Raw genomic sequence first — 24,162 nt, forward strand, 5'->3', positions numbered from 1 at the left:
CGCCATCTCTAATAACTGGGGCCTTTTCATAATACAGGTGGCCATGATAGAGCCGACAGTTACCATTATACACGGTTTTAAACTGGTATCAGTATTTATCGAGGGTATTTATCTGATAATTAAATATTTTTTATGTACTCTAGCGATTACTAGTACAAATTAGATTAAGTTAATATTGTTTCTAATATAATTATATTTGCAAATTAGTTCTTTCAAATGGTAACACTAATTTGCGCAACGGTAGGATTATTCTGCTATCATTATTTTTAGACAAATTTTCGCTAGGAATTTTAAAACCCAAATTTTGTGAAGGGAAACTTAAAACAATTATTATAATTATTAAATTGTAACGTTTACTAATAAACTTTGAAAAAATTAAAGCTATCTACTTGTGTCTCTCGGAATGAATCACGTGTTAACATGCTCCAAAAGGGCTTTTTCCCACCCTTAAACTAGTTGTAACTATTGTTTGAAGTATCTTATGACTGTTCATTTTTTCTACCTTCTAAATTCGCTAAGATCTATCGAATGAAATCCCTGAGCTCCTTCAGGGAAATTAACTTCACCGCTAGGGGCCTCAGCTAAAGGATTAAATCTAAGTTGAAATGATTAAATCGAAGTTGAAATGATTAAATCGAAGTTGAAATGATTAAATCGAAGTTGAAATGATTAAATCGAAGTTGAAATGATTAAATCTAAGTTGAAATGATTAAATCTAAGTTGAAAAATTTTAAATCTAAGTTGAAAAATTTTAAATCTAAGTTGAAAAATTTTAAATCTAAGTTGAAAAATTTTAAATCTAAGTTGAAAAATTTTAAATCTAAGTTGAAAAATTTTAAATCTAAGTTGAAAAATTTTAAATCTAAGTTGAAAAATTTTAAATCTAAGTTGAAAAATTTTAAATCTAAGTTGAAAAATTTTAAATCTAAGTTGAAAAATTTTAAATCTAAGTTTAAAAATTTTAAATCTAAGTTTAAAAATTTTAAATCTAAGTTTAAAAATTTTAAATCTAAGTTGAAAAATTTTAAATCTAAGTTGAAAAATTTTAAATCTAAGTTGAAAAATTTTAAATCTAAGTTGAAAAATTTTAAATCTAAGTTTAAAAATTTTAAATCTAAGTTGAAAAATTTTAAATCTAAGTTGAAAAATTTTAAATCTAAGTTGAAAAATTTTAAATCTAAGTTGAAAAATTTTAAATCTAAGTTGAAAAATTTTAAATCTAAGTTGAAAAATTTTAAATCTAAGTTGAAAAATTTTAAATCTAAGTTGAAAAATTTTAAATCTAAGTTGAAAAATTTTAAATCTAAGTTGAAAAATTTTAAATCTAAGTTGAAAAATTTTAAATCTAAGTTGAAAAATTTTAAATCTAAGTTGAAAAATTTTAAATCTAAGTTGAAAAATTTTAAATCTAAGTTGAAAAATTTTAAATCTAAGTTGAAAAATTTTAAATCTAAGTTGAAAAATTTTAAATCTAAGTTGAAAAATTTTAAATCTAAGTTGAAAAATTTTAAATCTAAGTTGATAATTTTTAAAATCGAGATTGAAACGATTCGATCGATATTTCAATGAGTTAATCTTTCCCTTGCCTTTAATATTTTTAGAATCGAATTTATACAAATTTTGATTCGTTCATGTATCGCGTTTGGAAATGGTCGTGGGCGATAGCTACTTCGGATTTTACTCTAAATGAGATTCAAACAAAATGATACATTTGTCAGAAGGGGGTGTAGATAGGGGGATAGAAATTTTCACCCACTGACATTCGGAAACAATTTATTAAAATATAACCGTCAAATTATCGTCATTGGTTCTAATATTTCAAGAATAAATTAATTTTAATCAAATCAATTTTCGTCACTTAATTTTTGCGATAAATATAGTGTCAAATTTAATTAAGCAACAGACCATTTTCATACCAAAATTTTTAACAATTCGTAGACACGGCCATTAAGGGTTAAAATACTGGTTAAAGGGGTTTTACCCCGAGCTCTTCGGTTCCACTTTCCATACAAACTTGTCGATGTTAAAGGTAATAGTGAGTGTAGGGAGCTGTTGGCTCGCGTGGCATGAAGGGCTTGCCACCACCCTCCTACGCATTGTAACCCGGCCACCTGAATTAATGGCTTTAAAAGTCGCTTGATGATTTGGGTAGTGCAACGTCTCTATTGGGAAATTTCATATATCATATAGGTATACATTACGCCCGATTTTTAACCAAATCACCAATAAACACTCTCCTTGTGAGTGATTAGGTTATATATGATATTATTACTGAGAAACAGAATTTCCATGTTAAAAGAACGACTCTAAATTGGGTCGATAACTCTTTCATTTTCGTATGTAAGTTTACATGGTTTTTAAGTGGCGAGCTTAGGTGAACCGTCCGCTAAATTGTGATATCGTTGCGAGGGGCAGGTCACTTCCTTGATTAACGACGCACCTCTCGAAATAATTAAATCCGATTTAATCGTGATTATTTTTATAAAATTAAATTTAATCACGATTAAGTTTATTAAATCACGTTTAATCATGATTAGAATGTTTAATTCTGATTAGAATGTTTAATTCTGATTAGAATGTTTAATTCTGATTAGAATGTTTAATTCTGATTTAATCATGATTAAATCTGATTAAAATGATTAAATCTGATTAAAATGATTAAATCTGATTAAAATGATTAAATCTGATTAAAATGATTAAAATGATTAAATCTGATTAAAATGATTAAATCGTTTTAAAACGATTATGATTAAATCTAATTAAAATGATTAAATCTAATTAAAATGATTAAATCTAATTAAAATGATTAAATCGTTTTAAAACGATTATGATTAAATCTAATTAAAATGATTAAATCTAATTAAAACGATTATGATTAAATCTAATTAAAATGATTAAATCTAATTAAAACGATTAAATCTAATTAAAACGATTAAGATTAAATCTAATTAAAATGATTAAATCTAATTAAAATGATTAAATCTAATTAAAATGATTAAATCTAATTAAAATGATTAAATCTAATTAAAATGATTAAATCTAATTAAAATGATTAAATCTAATTAAAATGATTAAATCTAATTTAAATGATTAAATCTAATTAAAAAGGTTAAATCTAATTAAAAAGATTAGATCTAATTAAAAAGATTAGATCTAATTAAAATGATTAAATCTAATTAAAATGATTAAATCTAATTAAAAAGGTTAAATCTAATTAAAAAGATTAGATCTAATTAAAAAGATTAGATCTAATTAAAAAGATTAGATCAAATTAAAATGATTAGATCTAATTTAAACCATTAAATCTAATTAAAACGATTAAATCTAATTAAAACGATTAAATCTAATTAAAACGATTAAATCTAATTAAAATGATTAAATCTAATTAAAATGATTAAATCTAATTAAAATGATTAAATCTAATTAAAATGATTAAATCTAATTAAAATGATTAAATCTAATTAAAATGATTAAATCTAATTAAAATGATTAAATCTAATTAAAAAGATTAGATCTAATTAAAAAGATTAGATCTAATTAAAAAGATTAGATCTAATTAAAAAGATTAGATCTAATTAAAAAGATTAGATCTAATTAAAAAGATTAGATCTAATTAAAAAGATTAGATCTAATTAAAAAGATTAGATCTAATTAAAAAGATTAGATCTAATTAAAAAGATTAGATCTAATTAAAAAGATTAGATCTAATTAAAAAGATTAGATCTAATTAAAAAGATTAGATCTAATTAAAAAGATTAGATCTAATTAAAAAGATTAGATCTAATTAAAAAGATTAGATCTAATTAAAAAGATTAGATCATGATTAGAATGATTAAATATCGTTTAAATCGTGATTAGATTTTCTAATCTTGATTAGATTTTTTAATCTTGATTACCCTGATTTAATCATTTTACTATGATTAAGACGCACCCAAAATGGAAGTGACCTGCCCCTCGTATCGTTGCTACACAAATTTAAAATTCGTACCCAAACGAATGTACACAATAGACAGGTGTAGTTTATAGATTGTGCGGAATGCCGCTACACGTCTACACACAGCCACAAGTTTGCCCTACGCGTTTCCAAGAGGCCGGTTTCTTGGTCGCGTTTTCCAATTTCTAGAGTCCAAAAGACTGTTAACAGCTCTATTTGGTGTACGCCTAACTACGTATTCCCACTCGGTAATCTCCAGGAAACGAACCTTTCACGTTTTTATTCGGACACGAAATGTTGCAATTTGCTCGACCAGTTCCGCTTTTTATGGAATAGAAGACTTGAGTCGCGTTCTCACTAGCGGCCGAAAACGCCGCGACGGCAAGCATCGACGGCAAAAATCACCACCTCCTATATTCTACTAGCCGAGAAGCCCGCCTTACAGGCGGGCCCTCAGCTAGTTGTGCGTTTCGAGGCACTCCACCCCAGTACGCCCCCCAACCCCTTTTTACCATGCGCGAATATCCGTGGCACCCTTTTCCCCAAAGTAGAACCACCACAGTAAGGCCCTACCTCCCCGTTTTTCCCATGTGATAATTACCATTCCCCCCCTTTTTTATCATATAATAATTACCGTGGTACCCAACTCCCCCTTTTCCCATTGTGATAATTACGGTGGTACCCTTTTCCCCGCAAAAATAACTCAAACTCGCAGTCGTACCAAACCCTCGTGTATCCCTTTAAACCCCCTGTATCCAATGGCAGATGCATAAAGGCCACGGGACTAACGTACGCCGAGAGGGCCACGGGACTTTCAAATCGGAACGACCCTGACCCCCCCCCCCCCCCTCTCCGAAATTCGCAGCGGAAACAGAGAGAAAATTTCGGGTGTATTGCGGGTTGGGACAAACACGGCCCAACTTTTCTATAATTATAAACTTTTCTATAATTATAAACTTTTCTATAATTAGAAACTTTTCTATAATTAGAAACTTTTCTATAATTAGAAACTTTTCTATAATTAGAAACTTTTCTATAATTAGAAACTTTTCTATAATTAGAAACTTTTCTATAATTAGAAACTTTTCTATAATTAGAAACTTTTCTATAATTAGAAACTTTTCTATAATTAGAAACTTTTCTATAATTAGAAACTTTTCTATAATTAGAAACTTTTCTATAATTAGAAACTTTTCTATAATTAGAAACTTTTCTATAATTAGAAACTTTTCTATAATTAGAAACTTTTCTATAATTAGAAACTTTTCTATAATTAGAAACTTTTCTATAATTAGAAACTTCTCTTTAATTAGAAACTTTTCCACAGTAATTTTCCGCAATTCCACAGTAATTTTCTGCAGTTACACTGTTACTTAACCGTCAATTGGAAATCAATCTGAATTTTAATCTTTGGTTAGACCATAAGTAACATAATAAATAAGTGGGACACTTTTTATTGTTTTAAAGCAAATTTCCTGACCGAACCTTTTTAGTAACTGACACTATACTATACGACACTTCTACTTGGACTCGCACTCGAACTGACAAGGAGACATCCCGAAGTGTAACCCACCGATTTTGTTCAAACTCGGGGGATTGGTAGACCTTCGTGTAACTTGAAAATCCTAAAGGGAATTTATTCAATGGGCAACCGTTTTGCGATGGCAACGAAAAATATTTTTGACAACAACAAATGGAAATTTTCCCATTGAAAATAACATGGGATTCTGACCGATTCCTAGGACCCCTGTGAAAAATTTTAACAAATTTAAAAATTTCGAAAATGCCAAAAATTTTAAAAATTGATAAAAATTAATAAAATGCTATGTTATTTTCAATGGGAAAATTTAATATTTTGTGTTGTCAAAAACATTTTTCGTTGCCATGGCAAAACGGTTGCCCATTGAATAGATTCCCTTTAAGATTTTTCATGATACACGAAGGTCTACCAATCCCCCGAGTTTGAACAAAATCGGTGGGTTACACTTCGGGATGTCTCCTTGTGAGTAGCGTGTTATCGTCCTTGGTAGTAGAAGATTTCGCTTTAGGCATATTCAGACACTAGGGGGCTCTGTGCTGAGAACTAAACGTAGATTGCGCAATAGCTCTGAAAATTAGTTCGGTGATAATTGTGGATAATTTTCTTCTGGTTAAACCTAACCCGAATTTTCCCGCATCGCCATTTTATTCGTCTCAAGTGAAAACAGACCTCAAACGTGAGTGCAATCTGTGTTTCTCGGTATTTTGTATAGATGGCGCTGTAGCGGGAAAATGAATTGATTCGTTAATGGCGATATTTATAGGGAGAACTTTCTCTCTGTCTGGAATGAGAAGAACTAGCTTGGATCTTCAATCATTGTAAATCTTATTTGACAGTAAACGAGTTCAACCCGCTGCAGTCGCCATCTATCGAGCCGGTGCCTGTCGTAGCGCCCTCTGTGCGCCACCGATTCTTCAATCCATCACTCCCATCTAGTTGTCTCAATTCTTTTTTTAACTTCCTATTTCCGAAAAGTTTCTTTCGTTCGCCACCAGGAGGCGGGAAACGACGTTTTTTTTCTTTTATTTTTAGGTTGTTTAAACTGTTGACGTGTTGTAACTTTTATTTTTGTTGTTAAGCCACTCTTAATAAAGAGGGTTTTGAGGTTTTCACCTCAAATCTTAGGGTTTGAACCGTACTCTCTGTGGATCTTGTTTTAGATTGACAAAAATCGTCTTGTTTTTAACGTAACTAGCGCCAATAACCCCTAGCCTCGGTTAAACCTGAAATACGAAATTCTTTGATGTTTCTATTTCGGGAGAATTACTATTGAGATAGAGTTGTTAATTTTGCGGAAAAATAAAATTCGGAAAAATTTCTGCAAATCGTAAAAATATAAAATTGAAACATTAATTACTTTTTAAGGGTTTTTAATGTTCTTATCATATTATCGATATAAAATGTCTAATAACAGTGAACCAACTACAAAACAATGAGGCAAAAATGCCGCTTTTTTAAATTTGCAAACAATATGAGACTAATCATGGAATGAAAACTTTTTTTTTCGGAAAAATACGGAAAGTTTTCCGGAAAAAAGGTCTCGGTCATTTTCCGGAAAATTTTCTGACTTACAACTTTAATTGATATGTTTTTAGCGTGGCTTCCAATTTCACTAAATCAAATCCGCCCGTAATTTCATTGGTTTCCAGGGTGACCACACTTGCTATATTTTATAATTTTTACTATGTTTCGAATGTCTTCCTATAACTTCCTATAATTTGACATTTTAACTACGTTTTTCGATAAATTTTTCGTACTTCGCGCCTTGATTTCAATATAGTTTTAAAGTTCGATAGGAGGCGCTCGAAACAGCTAGCCTTTTACTAAAACACTAATATCATTGGTTTTTATGGCTGGCTGGTGTTTTGAAAAAAAAATTTAGTTTTAACTTACGAGTTAGTAGTCTTAATGTAGAGGTTTTCATATTATATTCATGTATTTCATGTAATATTTTTATTCAACCAAATTTCCTTTTATTTAAATTATTTCTATAATGCCCTATTAATTTACCCGAACGTTCCTATAATTTCCTATATTTGCGTAAAAATTACTTTTATAATTTCCTTTAAAATGACTGAATTTTCTATATTTGCGTTAATTTCCTATCAGATGACTATGAATTTCCTCTTTGCGTTAATATCCTATAAGATAACTATGAATTTCCTATTTTTCCTTTATAAAATTGCCGGGTTTCCCGTGGTCATCCCAGTTTTCTCTAAAACTGACGTCCCAGATGTGACAATTAAATTACTGAAAGACGAGCCGGGTCCAATCGCCACTTGTGACACTCGGTGAAAAATCGGAACAATTTCTTCAGTGTCGAATTTGCTGGTCAAAGGGGTTCCCCCATTAGTTCTTCGGTTTATCCTTTTCCACAAAAATCCGTTAAGGTGAATAGTTAAAGGTAGTGTAGGGAGCTCTTGACATGAAGGGCTTGCCACCACTTGATTCAAAGGCATAAAAATTATCCGGAGCATGGGCCAAATAATGATAAATCCAGGACATGACTCTGGTACCTTCACGCGTACTAAATCGGCCGTCCACTAAAAGACACAGGCGGCCATTTTAGTAGGGGGGAAAAGGAGGAAAAATAAAAAAATTGGGGGCAAAATCAAGCAAGTTTCCGGTTTCCCGAACGCCATCTAGTGATGACTGAGTCGGAATTCGGAAATAAGTGGCGCTTGTAATTCGAAAATCCTGCCATATTTGGCCCCTCATTTTTTGATACATTTTAACGATTCTAGGAAAGTATATGTTTAATATTAAATAATTATATATATTATACTAATTATGAACTTAGTACGTATAAAAATAAGTACTTACTTTAATAACCACACTAGATATGATAACTGTGTATTATTTTTGAAAACTGTCCCTAAAAAATTTGCCCCCAAAATGACGTAGGTCCGCGATCGCACGTTTTTCCCAATAGGGGGCAATAGTGATCGAGTGTTAGCGCTGTTGGACGGGTTTTTCGCATAGAGTCATGTCCTGAATTTATCATTATTTGGCCCATGTTCGGAGTAGGGTAAGAAGAGTAAGACTATGACGTCATTTTACTCCGATTCTGTGGTGGCGAATAGTTTGAGTCGGAGTAAAAACGTTTTTCCAAAATGGCTGCCTGTAGCCTTTTCAGCAGATAAATTCTGTTTACACCTCCTTTCCAGAAGGAGTAAAAAGAGTAGCCCTGAGACTCCGGAACAAGCGAATAGTTTATAGGGCGGAGTAATTATCATCCCCGGAACAGGCGAATAAAACGTTTCAGGGTAAAAGTAGTACACTTTTAGTCCGAGAACAGGCGAAACGAAACCATCTATTATTGATTGATAATAATACGAAATAATCACTCTGCAATTTTTGCCGAATGAATTCCTCAAAATTCCGCCTTCTTTCTTCACTAGACGGCGCTCTAATCGTAAATTTAATCCGTGTTTTGAAGGCGCGTGACCTCGCTGTCTGACCCCTTGAGCGGACAATTGGGAAAAGCCAGACAGGGCTACTTAAAGCGTCTAGTCCAGGTCCGGAGATTGGTTTTGGGTGGCCGGTCAATATTACGTTAGGTGTCCTTTTAGCGTTCCCCGAAATAGCAATTAAGCGACTTCATCAACATCGTTAACTCTTTTTCTTCCTCGTGACGTAGTCGTCGCTGGGTCGCGCGCAGACTGATTTCCCTTCCCGTTCCCCCGACGCGTTTCTGTTCGCGCGCTTAACCTTTTTAATCATAGCCTTTCTGTTATACTAAGCAAAATGACCAAATATCGCTGAATATTCTTTAGCGTAACCGATGGTCATTGTCTTTTTAACTCAAGCTGTAGGTAAAGTAGGGTCTAAAGAAATTTAAATTAATCGAAACCCTTTGGGATTAAACTTTTAAATAACTTAAAATGAAACCTCAAATTCTACCAAGGGGGTCAAAAGAAATTAATTGAAATTCTACCAACGGACATAGAAATTAAATAATAGAAAAATTTTGAAGATTAACTTTTGAATAACTAAATATGGCACCCCAAATCCTACCAACGGACCCAAAAAAAATAATAGAATTTTTTTTAAGATTAAAGGCCTAGGATTTCTTCAGCCTGTTTTGCTTTAAGTTTACTTCCCGCCGCCCAAATATCCTGGTGGTAGGCCAACGTGTTCTGCGGTTGGCCTACCACCTGGATATTTGCGCGGCGGGAAGTAAACTTAAAGGAAAATGTGCCACCAAATCCTACCAACGGACCCAAATATTATTATAATAGAAAAATTTTTAAGATTAACTTATAAAAAACTTAAAATGGGCCACCAAATTCTACCTACGGGCGAAAATTAAATAAGCGATAAGTTTTGGAAGATTAACTTTTAAATATGTAAGTATGTCCAAGTCACCACGAATACAACTCTACCAAATGCATATAAAAGTGAAAACGACTTGAATGAAAACCAAATTACTGGGGGTAAAAAGGGGTTTTTTACCCCCGAGTTCTTCGGTTTCCCCTTCCATAAGAAACTTGTAGAGGTTAACGGTAAAAGTGAGTGTAGGGAGCTGTTGGCTCGCGTGGCATGCGGTGCTTGCCACCACCCTCCTACGCATTGTAACCCGGCCACCTGAATTACAGGCTAGATGACTTGGGCCTAGGGTGGTTCCAAGGTTATTACCCTAGCTGATAATAATAATTATTACTTACAGGAAAACAATCATTTGTTACACTATTATTTACACTAGGTGGCGGTAAAAAAATTCGATGAAAACGGAATTAATACTTAATTTATCACAAAAAACTTAACACAAAAGATCAACTCGGGACAAATTTCGTCTTAAAAGAAACCAAAAAATTAATATAATTTTGGTTCATTTAAATTTTTACCTTTCATACTATTGTCGCCATCTGGTAAGAGCTAATAGCAGGGCTTTATAACTAGCTCTATGCCAGTATCTGACATTCATTGTGCATTTTACTCGGTTGTGTTATATAGGTATATTGTGCATTTTAATGTTTTCGATTTTTCATTGGTTTTTTGTGTATATTTTATTCTTTTTCTTTTGCCTTGGCGCGCCCCCAAAACTATTATATTCTGCCCCCCACCCCGCTTCTTACTAATGATTAAATAATAAGCATGTGAGTAAGGATAATATCCTTTTACAAGATTTACGCCATTAAAGGTTATTTTTTAATACGGCAAGACTTACTAGATGGCGCCAACAGTCTGAAACGTAGATTTTTTAAATATCTAAAATCGTTTTTAAAAGATTTCTTTCGTATTTTTTATGACAAATTTTTAATGTGATGAGTAATATCAGTTTTACTTAAAATATTTTTTTTAATTTCCTACTAAAACTTTTGAATTGCCTTTAAAAGCTAATCGCGTTACCCATTACGTATATCATGCGTATATGAACTGTTAAAGCAAATTCGCCGAAATCGTTTTTATATTCGGTATAAGTAGGACTCGTGGTTACCCAAATAAATTTGTAATGTTGGACGTAACTAAAACTCATCCAGCATTAGTATGATCTCGCCTTTGCGTTACGTGGCTCTATGCTTAATTGAAAATTCTAATTCGTCAAAATCGTTTTTACTTTTGTTAATGTTGGACTCGCGACGAACCAAAAACTAATATGGTTTGTTAGACGTAACTAAAACTCATCCAGCCTTCAGAAGTTTCGCGCTTACCGCTACCTAGCTATATACAAACTGAAAAGGCTAATTCGCCGAAATAATTTTTACCTACGATAAGGGAGTACTCGCGACGAACCAATTACAAATAGGCAAAATGTTAGACGTAACTAAATTGAAAAGTGTGATTTGTTAATCGTTCTATACCCTAGGCTAATGACTCCTTAAGTCCTTAAGTCAGGGAATTTGAAAATGTTTCCAAAAAGTCAGGGAATTTGAAAATGTTTCCAAAAAGTCAGGGAATTTGAAAATGATTCCAAATGGTCAAGGAATAGTCAGGGATTTGAAAATGGTCCAAAAAAGTAAGGGAATATTAAAATGACCCCTAAAAAATTAGGCAAATAAATTTTTGAAAGATGTATTAAAAATACATAATCAATATTTTTGAAGATTTTAAATCAAAACATTTATTATTTTACAAAAATGGTCAGGGAAAACTTGGAAATGTCAGGGAATTTAATTCCGGAAAATTTGTGCGAACTCTGTATTAGAATAAAAAATCAATGCTAACACTGTTCAAAATGAAATTGGCAATGGCGCCTGTTTTTTTTTGTGTTTATTGTAGCGAGTTTTTATTTTGCTTTCAAACAATAAATGTTTATTTGGGTGGTGTTTTTTGAAAAGACTGCCGGAAAGATGAATGCGCTGATAACAGCGGCCTCGCTCGGCTGGACGGCGTCCTGACCCGTGACCAGTAAAAGCGCGTGGTCATTTTCGGCCACGCTCTAGTTGGTCAAGTGTCTTGGCGAACGATCTTGTAATGTATCTTCCTTGTAATTGTAAAAATGGCCTTCCCAGCTCTAACGGCGCCACTAATAACGTTCTAAGTAATTACGAGATTAAGTCTGCGAATTCCGCGTTACTTTGTAACCCTGGCGTGCTTTTGATGCGCTTAGTATTTGTAATTAGGATTGCTTTTAATTAATCTTAATTATGTTCGGATTTAATACGGTGTCTCTTTCACGCGGTTTGAATATTCTATTTAATGAATATTTTATTTTGTGATAAGGTACGTTAAGAATTTATTCCGGTTAATAGAGAATATATAATACGTGAAAAATATGCAGGGTGTTTCAAAAGGTGATGCAAATATTTGAAGGAGTTGAGAAGTATGCCTGTTTTTTTTTCATTTTCCTACGATGAGTGAAAAGAGCGCCAGAGAGCTTCAAAATGTGGCCTACTAGCCCCTGGAAGTAGGCTGCAACGAGCGCAAAACCAAGCAGCAGGGACTTTAAATCCTGTTTAAGTTTAATTTTTTACGCTGGCGACCTCGATTTGTTCACAAAGTACTTTTTTACCTATCACACGAACCCAAACCTTAATGTTCGCGCTTCTCCGCTGCAGGATACTGACAATATCTCGCCTAGCTTCGACTGTTACTAGCAACCGAATTGAGTATTATTATAATTTAATTAATTATTAATTATTATCGTCCCTATTTCGATTTGGACTTAACTAAAACTTGGTTTCGCGATATTTCAGCTCGGTGATAATTGTTGTTTTAAGTCATATTTATATTAATATATTTTGTTGTTATTTAACTGTGGTACGCACGATAGTCGAAAAAGTGAGTAAAATTTGTTTCAGTATTTATTTGATTAAGTCACATTAAAATGAATCAGATTATTTTATTGTCAAACACTGAATTCATTAACCTTAAATTTATCGGCTCCTGTTTGGTCAAATCAAAGTTATTTGAACTAATAATATGGCTAGCAACAACTTTGGAATTGGAACCAAATCCGTAAACCCAACGCTTCTCGAGATAATTTTGGAATGTCCTTGAAGACATGGTTCAAGGTCAATCAATTTTACACTAGTAAAAGTCCCCCTGCACGAGGAATGTTCCATAGGAATTGGAAATTTTTCAAAAAGCCCGTTTTTCAGTTATTTATCATTTTTCGTATTTTAGTAAATTATAAAGTTAAAAGTGGCTTGATTTGGCCCTTGGTAAGGTTCAGGGAAATTTTTAAAAATGATCAAGGAAAAGTAAGGTAATTTTAATCTGAAAATATTGTAACAACCCTGTTGGAATACTTGCTTCGAAAAGCCCGATGTTCCAAAACATTTGAAACAAAGTGTACACTTTTATGACTTGCATACGTATAGTAGTAGCTCCAAAGATAGGTAAATTCACCTAAGAAATATCACCTAAAAATCTATGTACGTTAAAGCAGCTAGTCGTTTCCACCTTAACGACCTGGAAAACCTGGAAAGGTCAGGGAATTTGAAAATGTTTCGAAAAGGTCAGGGAATTTGAAAATGTTTCCAAGAGGTCAGGGAATTTGAAAATGTTTCCAAAAGGTCAGGGAATTTGAAAATGTTTCCAAGTGGTCAGGGAATTTGAAAATGTTTCCAAGTGGTCAGGGAATTTGAAAATGTTTCCAAGAGGTCAGGGAATTTGAAAATGTTTCCAAGAGGTCAGGGAATTTGAAAATGTTTCCAAGAGGTCAGGGAATTTGAAAATGTTTCCAATTTCCAAAATATCAGGGAAAAGTCGAGGAATTTGAAAATGACCCCAAAAAGAATCAGGTAAATAAATTTTTAAAAGAAAATATTTTTCAAGATTTTTACCTCAAACCATTCATTTATTCTACAAACATTGTCATAAGGTTATGTATTTGTACCCCGCCGTTCCGCTGGGCACTACGGCGGCACACAAGACAAAGAGTCATGCCGGACAAAAATGCACTTTGCGAAACAAACGTTCGGCCAGTGAGACAGCCATAAAGACAGGCTCACATACAAAACCTGGAAATGTCAGGGAATTTAATTCCGGGCATATTGTACGAACCCTGAATAGTATCAGTTGACTGTTAAATTGATGTGCCGTATTTGCGTATGGACTTTTGGTATCCTTGTAAGATTATCACGGGAAAGTTAGCTTCGAACCGGGCCAAATGTCCGACGTACAAAGTGACCGAAAATGCCAAGATTTGCATGTTATCAAAGCTTTAAATCCCCTGACGTTATGGGAGAAGCTTAACCTCGTTATTCGCGTACGGGAAACCTAAAACCTTACCTGTTTCACGAAGCGTGATATTTATAGATTAGCCTTTATTCTAACCGGAAACCTTACAGGGTATCGCGGTACTGTGCACCAACGCCTAGACTCCTAGAACGAAAGTCAAGCAACTCCAAAAGTTCCTATTTGGGATAAAAGAAATGGTTTATATCTGAAAAATAATGTATTTCATAATTTAAATATACTAATAAAAAATATGAAAAATTAAAGGTATATATTAAAGCATACTAATAAAAGTGAATAAAAAAAATTAAAAATTAAATATATTACAGCAAGTTTAGGCTCGACGTGTAGTAACTCTAATTACTCTATCTTCAATAGATGTCGCTAGCGTCGAAATAAAAAAGGCGGTACTTATAGGTACCCCTCGCGTTGATTGTATCGTTTGTAAATTAGTCAATAACATAAATTACAGCAATTATAAACAATATTTTTACATGAGATATATAATTTAGGTTTAATTCCACTAAATAGAGTATAAGTTGTCTAACGATAATACTCTACAATGACTCTTTGACGATATTATCATTTGGTTACTTTAAATTTTAGCTTCCTTTGCCATGATGGCACCACGCTCTCTAGTAAAATCGCGTTTTCCGAAGAATCGGATAGATTCATGGCCATCTCTAATAACAGAGGCCTTCTCATAATACAGGTTGCAATGATAGAGCTGACAGTTGCTAAGTATACAACTTTATAAATAATTATTGATTCCCAAAATGTATACTTCTTAACACCTCAATTTAATTATTCAACCAAAAATTAATATTAAAATTTAATATAAACATAGATACATTCATTTGAATAGGTGAACTACTGCCGAATAAATTAATTATGTCGCTTAGAATTTAGAAATGGATTCGATGCTTGAATTTTTACGGTACAAAGGCCTAAAACTATATTCTTTTAATTTGCAAATTTTATTGTCAACTATGAATACGTAGATCTATTTGATTATTAAAACAAATTATTGTTTGAAATCAATTATCGCAGACATAAATATTAGTGATAATTGCAAACGAAAATTATTTGAAATTCCTCCTCTATCAGCTAATGGAGATTTTAATCTTATTGCGTCATAAGGGTAACCGCAGTGCGGACTGTGCGGCCAAACGAAATTGACGCCGTTTATCGAACTAATTTAAAAACGGGTCTCACTTAATTTTAACTATTTATTTTAACCGAAAAAAATATAAATTTACTATTTTAAGTACTATTTTATTAATGAAATCACCCTAAATTTAGTATCGAAGGTTTCCTTAAAAATATTTATTTAAAGGAGCACATAATTGTATGAAACATTCCGGCATAATTTCAGGTAGCTCCTCCCCTCTCGTCACGTGACTCAGAGATGCCTTTCCGCTTCCTAAAACTATTTTTTGACCCTTTGTTGTTAATGCAGCAACTTAACTTCAAATCCCCATTTCACACTCGGCCAATTCCGCACTCCTGTATACTATGATAGTAGTTTTCCTCCTACAATAGTGAGTCGTTTAGTAGAATCTTCTTTGGAGGAATCATCTTGGCTAATAAGCTCGGAGGAACGCTCGTGGAAAAGGCGCACGTGTATGAATTTTTGCACAAAGCAGTAGGAATAGCGAATTTTCACCCTATAAATCCATCAACAGCTGATTTAGTTTATTCGCTTCCGTCCCTATTGCAACGCTGAACCTAACGGATGTGAATATCAAATTGATGCTAATTCCCCTAGGTGGCGTTCGAAACGAGAAGCTAGTAGTATTTAGGTACATCCTTAAGGCTGACACGTAGTTTAATTATAAAATCCACTTGAATATTCTTATTTGGAATTTATTTCAAACAGTTTATGTCGACTTCCTTCACTTTTGCTTTTCAAGTAGCTTAAAAGAGCAAACCTCTATGCATTTGTAATGAGATTAGCGGCGCTATATTGCAAATAAATTGGGAACACGCTTGCCACCGTTATCACAGTCAATGTACGAGTAAAATCTGTTCTAGTTTAGTGGCCTTGTTGGGACCAATACGAGTCGTTTTAGAGTATATAACTAACTACGAACGGATTTATTTTTTAGTTTTTGGAAAGTTTTAATTAGTTTTAATCCGACTCGGTTACTTTTCGGATAACGACTTGAAAGTTTAGTTCCGCTTGTGTTATTTATTTAAAGTGGGAAAACAAATAAATAACGTCATTAATTAAACCGAGAAAAGTATTTTAACAATGTTTTACGTTAACAATTGTCTTGCACGTTTTTGACATATTGAATCTTAGCAAAAAAACGACACGTGTACTGTTTTTGCTAAGCCTTAATACGTCGTAAAAAGCTACCTAGTTAAAATTAGCATACAAGGTACAGGTGAAAAGCTTCCATTGTTTCAACAAGCACCAAATAAACAGTAACTTGCAGGTCCTGGCTCTCGGAAATATTATTTCTAGGCGATTTTCTTGAAGATGTTTTATTGAAGGGCCTATTTTCTATTAATTTTCGTAAGTTGTCACAACTTGTATTTCCCATTATTTGTCGCGGATGTTGGTAGACGTAAACGATATTCTAATTATCGTTTTATATTTTTCGACCTCTGCAGACGTGTGAATAACGTTTAAACCTCAGCCGTATATTTCCCTTTATTTTGTCGTGGTATCACTTTTCAGATATTTCATTTTTATTTGACAATACAATGCTAGGTACGGGTTATAACGGTATTACGAAATTGTTGGCTGCGCTCTGAAATGAGTTTACCGCGAAATTTAACTATTGTCCCAAAAGTGTAACACTATAAGTATATAATTTAGTTCGTATAAGTGTCAATTTGTGAGAAATATTTATTGATAGCTACATGTGTAGAGTGACGTAGAATTGCGTCATAGCCAATAAGATAAGCGGCTCTAGCGACAACAAAGAAGTGGTCCTACCTAGGCCTCGGCACGTCTCATGAAGACAATAAGGCTTAGATTACATATTCAACACGCGTGTGATTGACACACTTTAGCAATCGTAATTTTATACTCGTGATATGAAGATGATTTCTAGCTAGGAGCAACAAACACAAGAAGAACGCAGCTAGCCTTTAAACACGCTAACGAAGGGTTGTGTACGAATTTCATTGGACGAGCGTCACGAGCCTTTACACTGAACGTTTTACGGGCGGGGGCGGGGGGGTAGACAATTTCCGAATTTTCCCCTTCCGACGGCAGCAGGCGCTAAAGCTTCTAGCCAATGAAAAATGTACACAAGAAAATCCACGACTTTTGACGGGTTGCGTTCTCCTTGTGTGGGGTGTTGTGTTTGTTGCTCCTCGATTTCTAGGTGCCTTGGGAAAATAATACTTGGACAGTTTTTTTGAAAAATGTGAAGCAAGTGTTACACTTTCTGTGCCGTGCCTCTAATTAGCATTCAGTTAACATATAGTCACGTCAGTGGCGTAGACAAAGGGGGTTTCCGGGTCCAGACCCCCCTTTGACCTACCTTTGACTGTACTTAATTTCCACCCCCTTCTCGACCCCCTTTTGACATTCGGATACTTCGCCACTGAGTCACGTAATGTTCATCGCGAGAAGTTCTTTAACTGCTAAATTTTCGTGTTCTATTATAAAACATGAATTGTCTGCTTAGCGGACGATAATCCAGCGGTTAATTAACTTCTCACTTGGGCCGCTACGTGTCTGTATTTAAACTGAAAAGTTTAATTGATACTGACTCGTTTTTTTGCACTAAAAATGGCGGGATTCAAAACAATTATTTCACCGCTTCAAAATTTCTTTTACATTTTTACCTACTTTATCTTTAATTATTGGCCATTAAGGAACCACAAATGGTAAATAAAGTAGTAAGTTTTTGTTTAAGATCAATTTTTGTGATTTACGGTATTTCTAACAGAAGTAAAACCCAAATAGAAACTAAGCCTTAGTTGATTTTACCGAAATTAGTGTAATAATAACCATTTGCTGTAGGAAACAAACTAGTAAATGTAGACCACACTTTCGTTATATAAAATGGCCCTAGTGAATTATTTAATAATTATTTCCGTTTTGATTTGCAGATTAAAACACACCCGGAAATAACGAAGAGGGAAATGTGATCTGTTCTTGAATCTGGTTTCCCTGTCATCAACTATCAACGTTTTTCATAATTTAAGTAGTAGACATAAACGTCGTTGAAGACTTCAGGTTATTCGACCACGGGTCCGACTGTCCTGATAAGCGCAGCGACGGTGTCCAGAAGGGGTCATCGAGGTCTCTGGCAGTCTTCCATCTCCCTTCCAGGGGACACTAGAGGGTCCGACAAGAACCACATTCGCCTGGTCAACATGGCTGTCTTCCGTTCTGGCAAAAAGACCCTTCTTTTGTTCGCCATTCTGGTCATGGTTGTCTACAGCCTGTACTACTTCCAAGGACCCTGTTTCGGAAGTCAACCCGAAGCAGTCATGGTGTCCCCCACAGTAAGATATAATTCCGCTGCTTAAATTGCGTCCTATTATATTATATTCCATTTCTCTGTGTGTAGAAATTTGTTGTGGGTCCCGATGCCAAAAAATACACGTATGACAATGACATGCCATTGATTTTCATCGGTGGAATGCCTCGCAGTGGAACCACTTTACTGCGGGTCCTGTTGGACGCTCATCCTGACATCAGATGTGGAGAAGAGACCAGGGTTATTCCCAGAATCCTAGGCATTAAGCAACAATGGTCCAAATCCAGCATCGAATCCAAAAGGCTTGAAGCTGCTGGTATTACTACTGAAGTAAGATCAAACGTCTCAGCGAGGCACAAATTTCAAAAATATAACAAATATTAAATTTACAATGATTAATAAAATGATTGAAACATGCAAATAAAATTTAACTGTTTTTAATAAAAATAAAATGAAGTATCAGTCATGTTTTAATCATTTTACTAATTTAGTATTTAAACAATGGTAACAAAACGTTTCAACTTATATGACAATGATTGTTTTACCAGGTTCTAAACGCTGCCGTGTCATCGTTCATATTAGAAGTTATAGCTAGACACGGTGAACCAGCCCCGAGACTTTGCAACAAAGATCCGTTTACCATCAGATCAGCCGTCTATTTACACTCAATATTTCCAAATGCCAAATACATCTTTGTCATCCGAGATGGTCGAGCCGTTGTACATTCCGTCATTACTAGGAAGGTAATTGAAAAAGCATAACCCCCACTGCCTTTGTATCAATATCAACAGTATCCCCTTTGAAAAAGATCATTAAAGTATCAAAAGTGATGTAATTACCAAAAGTGTGTCCGATCCAATAACAATATTGACATTAAGGATATTTGCTCTGTCTAATAACGTAATTAGATGTTTGTACCTTTTCTTTCAAAGGGCTAAAATCAATTTATCTCCTGGCCTTTTTGAGCAGTTCTCACCAGGCGGCACCATTTATACTTTTTTTAAGTTTATTCTGGTTCTTTTGCTATCCAAACTTTTACTTAGAAAATAAAACATTGATTTCCGAGGCACTTTCATTGACATACTTTTTGGTATTTATGTCCCCTTTAAAATTATCTCAAACCTAAAGCTCCTTCAATCTTTCAAGGTTACCATCTCCGGATTTGATCTGACTGACTACAAACAATGCATGCAAAAATGGAACTCTGCTATGCAATCCATGTACAACCAGTGTCGCCAATTGGGCTTGGACTATTGCCTGCCTGTGTATTACGAACAATTGGTGCTACACCCCAAACCGTGGATGGAAAAGATTCTCAAGTTCTTGGACGTCCCGTGGAATGACTCCGTTATGCATCACGACCAGTTTGTCAACAAACCAGGAGGAATATCACTATCGAAGTAGGAATGCATTTACAATTATTTATACAAGTCTTGGGTTTGGAATGGTACTATTAGTGTATAAATTAACCTGTTGTTTGGGTGGTTTGGTTTCTGTTTATACATAATCATGGTCTTACCGCGTACGTTTGAAAATCATATTTTATCATAATCACACCCAATAGACGCTTCAATTGAACATTTTCAAGGAAATTGCCAGGAAATAGTATTTCTGAGAGCCAGGACCTGCAAGTTACTGTTTATTTGGTGCTTGTTGAAATAATGGAAACTTTTCACCTGTACCTTATGCTACAAGTGTTTCATTTGAACCAGGTAGCTTTTTTCAACGTATTAAGGCTTAGCAAAAACACTAAGTTCTGTTTACAGGTTAAAAGTTTCCGTTATTTTCATAAGCACTATATAAACAGTAACTTACAGGTCCTGTCTCTCGGATATATTACTTTTTTGGCAATTTCCTGAGAGGATGATTTATTTAAGCGCCTATTTAGCCAGGTATCATTGTATACTGAACCACTTAATTATAACTTGCTTAGATAAGAATGTATTTAGGTTACTGAGACTGTACAAGTCAACCCCTGTATACAGAAGTAATTAGAACTACTTAAGCATTTGAAATAGGTGTTTCTATAAAATATGGGTGGTCAAGTGTAAAAGTTTTTTCTACGTCACTAGTTATAGTGCCAATAAAGTACTAATAAGCTTATTAAGCTTGTGACCCAGGGAAAAAGAATTATACTTTTCATGTTTTATTGTTTTATATTATGGAAACACCAATTGAAACAGTAACGCCATCTGTTGGGGACATGCTTTAAAATATTTTTTGTATTTGAGAAGCTACTATCATAATAACAATAAGTATGACAATTAACGAGATTTACAACCAAACTGATTTTCATAGCTATTGCATAATCAAGATGTTTTCTCAGCACAGAGCCCTCTAGTGTCTAAAATATGCGAGACTTCCTCTAATCCGAAACATCTGGTTTCCGATAGAAAGGCGGAATATTAGGTTAAAATGATTAAAATTAAAAGTTTTTCTCCGTGCCATGGGCTCATGTTTTTTTATCACGCTGATTCGCACCCCGTCTTCTCAACAAAGCCAAAGCCCCTCGTGACTCCAGAACGTGCTCTCCGATATTTCACTTAAATTTTTATAAAACCGTATTCATCCAAAACGGTAAGTCGCCAGTCCAAGTCACAGCTTGAAGAGAGTATCAGTGCTGAAAAAAGGTTCGGTTAGAAAATTAGCATTAAAGCAATAGGAAGTGTCATACTTGTTATTATGTTACTTATGCTACTATCCATTTTGATTATTATGATTTATTGAATAGCTAAACTCAGCTATAATATAAATTGCACAATATTAAGAGATAAATCTAACTTTCCATAACTAAATATATATTTTATCGAAAGATAAAAAATTTACTTACCACTGGGCCTGGCATGTAGACTCCTACATTCTCAGTAAAAAATATTTTTATAATATTAAAGCTTATAAAAAAGTTTATATGGTCATATAAAAAGAAGTTTCCATTAAAGCACGTTATTTTGTAATTTAGAGTGTTACGCTCCATTTCTGTGAAATATTTAAAAGATAAAAATGTCCCAAGTATTTTATTGTTAACGCTTTTCTCTCTGCGTTTAATTTCACATTAGAATTATTATCCCCTCTTTGATCGTATAACCAAGAGAATCCTCTAAAACCCGCTCAATGGCTTACAAGAGCACAATTGAAACCTAAAATACACCTGTCCTCGGATTCTATATGCTATAGAAAAAATGTCAAGAGGATATTTTTTACTGCCAATTTAGCAGCTTGAGGAATTTATACAAGATTAGTTAGTAGTTATTTACTTAAGAACCTTAAAATCACCATTAAACTACAATATGTTTTGCGCAGAGTTGGACTTAAGGTTATTTTTTTAGTAGTAAGTCAGCCTGACTAGTGAGCCTCCTATCTTAATTTATTTAAGTAGTCACTGACCAGTGGGGGTAACAATGGGGGTATTAAAACCAGAAGGACAGCCAAGATTTTGCTTTACCCGGTAGAATTGAAATAGGAATTTATTATCACTTGAGTTGCATGACTTTGGCCGATCACAATCACTAGTTTGATAATATTATCAACGAAAATATTTTAAATGACTCATTAATTTCTACAAGCTCTACAAGCATAAAATGAGATTGATTAATTTATGATACGCCATGTTCGCCATTATTTATGAATATTTAGGTAGCCCCCAGATTTTGATTAATTTTAGTAGTCAAATTCCGTGACTAGTGCCTACTGTCCATCCCTGGTTTTGCGGCTTAACCTTTTCCTATACAGTGCTATCTATTAACCAACATAGAAATTAAAGAATATTGTTGTTTAAAAACTGTCTTTTCTTTTCAAAGCCTAATATGAAGATTTGAATTTTTTTTATCATTTTTCATACCACCAGTCGATGTTCAACCGTTGAAGTTAAAATCATGTACATAGCTTTCATTTGGTTTAGTTTTCCTCGTTTATTTGCATATCTTTTGGTTTTTGGCTTACCGTTCCTCGCGTACTTATAAAATGTTTTCCTGCCATTTCATATGGTAAGCTGGTCTGAGTGCTACGTCACTATCGTGAACCACTCATCCTAACCCAAGTAGAGTTGAGACGTGAGTTATGGCCTTTTAATGAATTCATTGGTTTGTTTTCTTCAATTAGATTGGAGAGGTCCACGGATCAGGTGATAAAGCCAATCAATCTAGAAGCACTGTCGAAATGGGTTGGTAAATTACCGGAAGATGTTGTGAAAGAGATGCACAACTTGGCACCCATGTTGTCCGTGTTGGGATATAACCCGTACGCCAACCCACCCAATTATGGCAAACCAGACTCCTTCGTCATTCGAAACACGAAAGAAATTGAGGAACAACGCGCCATCTGGGAGAGTCGCGAGAAGAAACTTCAAGAGGAAATGGAAGCCATTAAAAGATCCGCTATTCGACGGAAAGAACCGGAAGCACCCAAAGCACCCAACGACAAAGGGAGGTGATCGCAACGCCACTAATATATAGGAGCGAACAATTTATAAAATTGATGGAAAAACTGAGACTGCATAGTGCCTATTTTTTATTTAAAAAATTTTAAAAAGAAATTATTTTTTAAAGACGAGGAATATGTGGGAACTTTTTAAGAATCTCAAGAAAACACAGACGTTTTTTTTTGAGTTGGAAATACGGAAATTATTTTTCCATTGGTATCTTTAAACTGAAGATACTACTTTTTTGCGTTTATATTTAACTTATTTATTAAGGATTTATAAAAAAAACGGACAAGTACTAAGTTAGTATTGTTTATTTAGTTTAAAAGCGAAAATATATAAATATATATTTTCATAGTAAATTTAGTAAAATTCCATTTTTTCTGCAATATTTTTTGTACGATATGATTGTAAGAATTGTCAATTTAATTTATTAATGGTCCCTTTATTTCTTTAATTGTCAGATCTGGTTTTTAGTATTTAGTTTCGATAATGTGACCTTTGGGATATTTTGGGTAAAAAAGTTATTTATTTTCCGGAAACAGTTTGGAACAAACTTAAGTTATTTTAATTAATATAGAGATTTTATTTTAAAGAATTTTACGAAAATTATTTTTGTTGACGATTAAAATTTTTCTGAATTTTGAATCTCGCACTGTACTTTTATTTATAGAAAGTCTTAGAATCTGGAAAGAAATTTGAAAAGGGACCATTCATAAATTAAATATTCATAGTTATCTTTATAATTTTTTTTTAGTTCATATTACATATTTATATCATTCCTTTCGAAATAGAAGGTAGCTTAGCTCCCCCTTTTTATTATCATATTTTTTATAATTAAAATTTAATCTATAAATATTGACAAAATTATTTGACGAATTGGGTATTTTATTTAAAAATAAATTAAAGGTTTTAGAAAAATCTTAAAATTTCTTTTATTCCTAGCTTGCTTGTGTTCATTGTCATAGTAACGCGTATAGGTCGGCCATGACATTAAAACGCCATTGGTGGTCACGTGATTATTTCGCAGAATCGTGTGGCGTTTAACCTTGTGATCTGTGACTTAAAACTAATGTCATGGTGGCCGTTTCAAGGCGGAGCTTAGCTATGACGTTTGCCTACGACGCTACGAGCAAGCACCCATTAACCATTGAACTTAAATGCTACGTTATCTCTAAGGCTCTCTTGGAGAGTCTTA

At 33.7% G+C, this 24,162-nt stretch overlaps 1 protein-coding gene across 5 annotated transcripts in view; it reads left to right on the forward strand.

Moving 5' to 3' along the window:
- Window positions 1-23,612, forward strand: part of LOC149958868 (protein-tyrosine sulfotransferase-like) — a 277,380-nt gene extending 253,768 nt beyond the window's left edge. For 3 of the 5 annotated variants that reach the window (XM_090166268.1, XM_090166271.1, XM_090166270.1), the window contains 5 exons: window positions 18,174-18,572; window positions 18,638-18,877; window positions 19,096-19,290; window positions 19,694-19,947; window positions 22,646-23,612. In XM_090166268.1, the coding sequence (XP_090022394.1) occupies window positions 18,441-18,572; window positions 18,638-18,877; window positions 19,096-19,290; window positions 19,694-19,947; window positions 22,646-22,976 (1,152 nt within the window). In that variant the 5' untranslated portion in view covers window positions 18,174-18,440 and the 3' untranslated portion in view covers window positions 22,977-23,612. Of the gene's footprint in view, window positions 1-17,860; window positions 17,949-18,082; window positions 18,102-18,173; window positions 18,573-18,637; window positions 18,878-19,095; window positions 19,291-19,693; window positions 19,948-22,645 lie in introns of those variants that run through there. The other 2 variants (XM_090166272.1, XM_090166273.1) reach the window with 2 other exon arrangements.
- Window positions 23,613-24,162: the final 550 nt, after the last annotated feature.

This window comes from Leiobunum rupestre, chromosome 2, assembly GCF_980474605.1.
Source record: "Leiobunum rupestre chromosome 2, qqLeiRupe1.1.hap1, whole genome shotgun sequence".
Taxonomy (NCBI): Eukaryota; Metazoa; Arthropoda; class Arachnida; order Opiliones; family Sclerosomatidae; genus Leiobunum; species Leiobunum rupestre.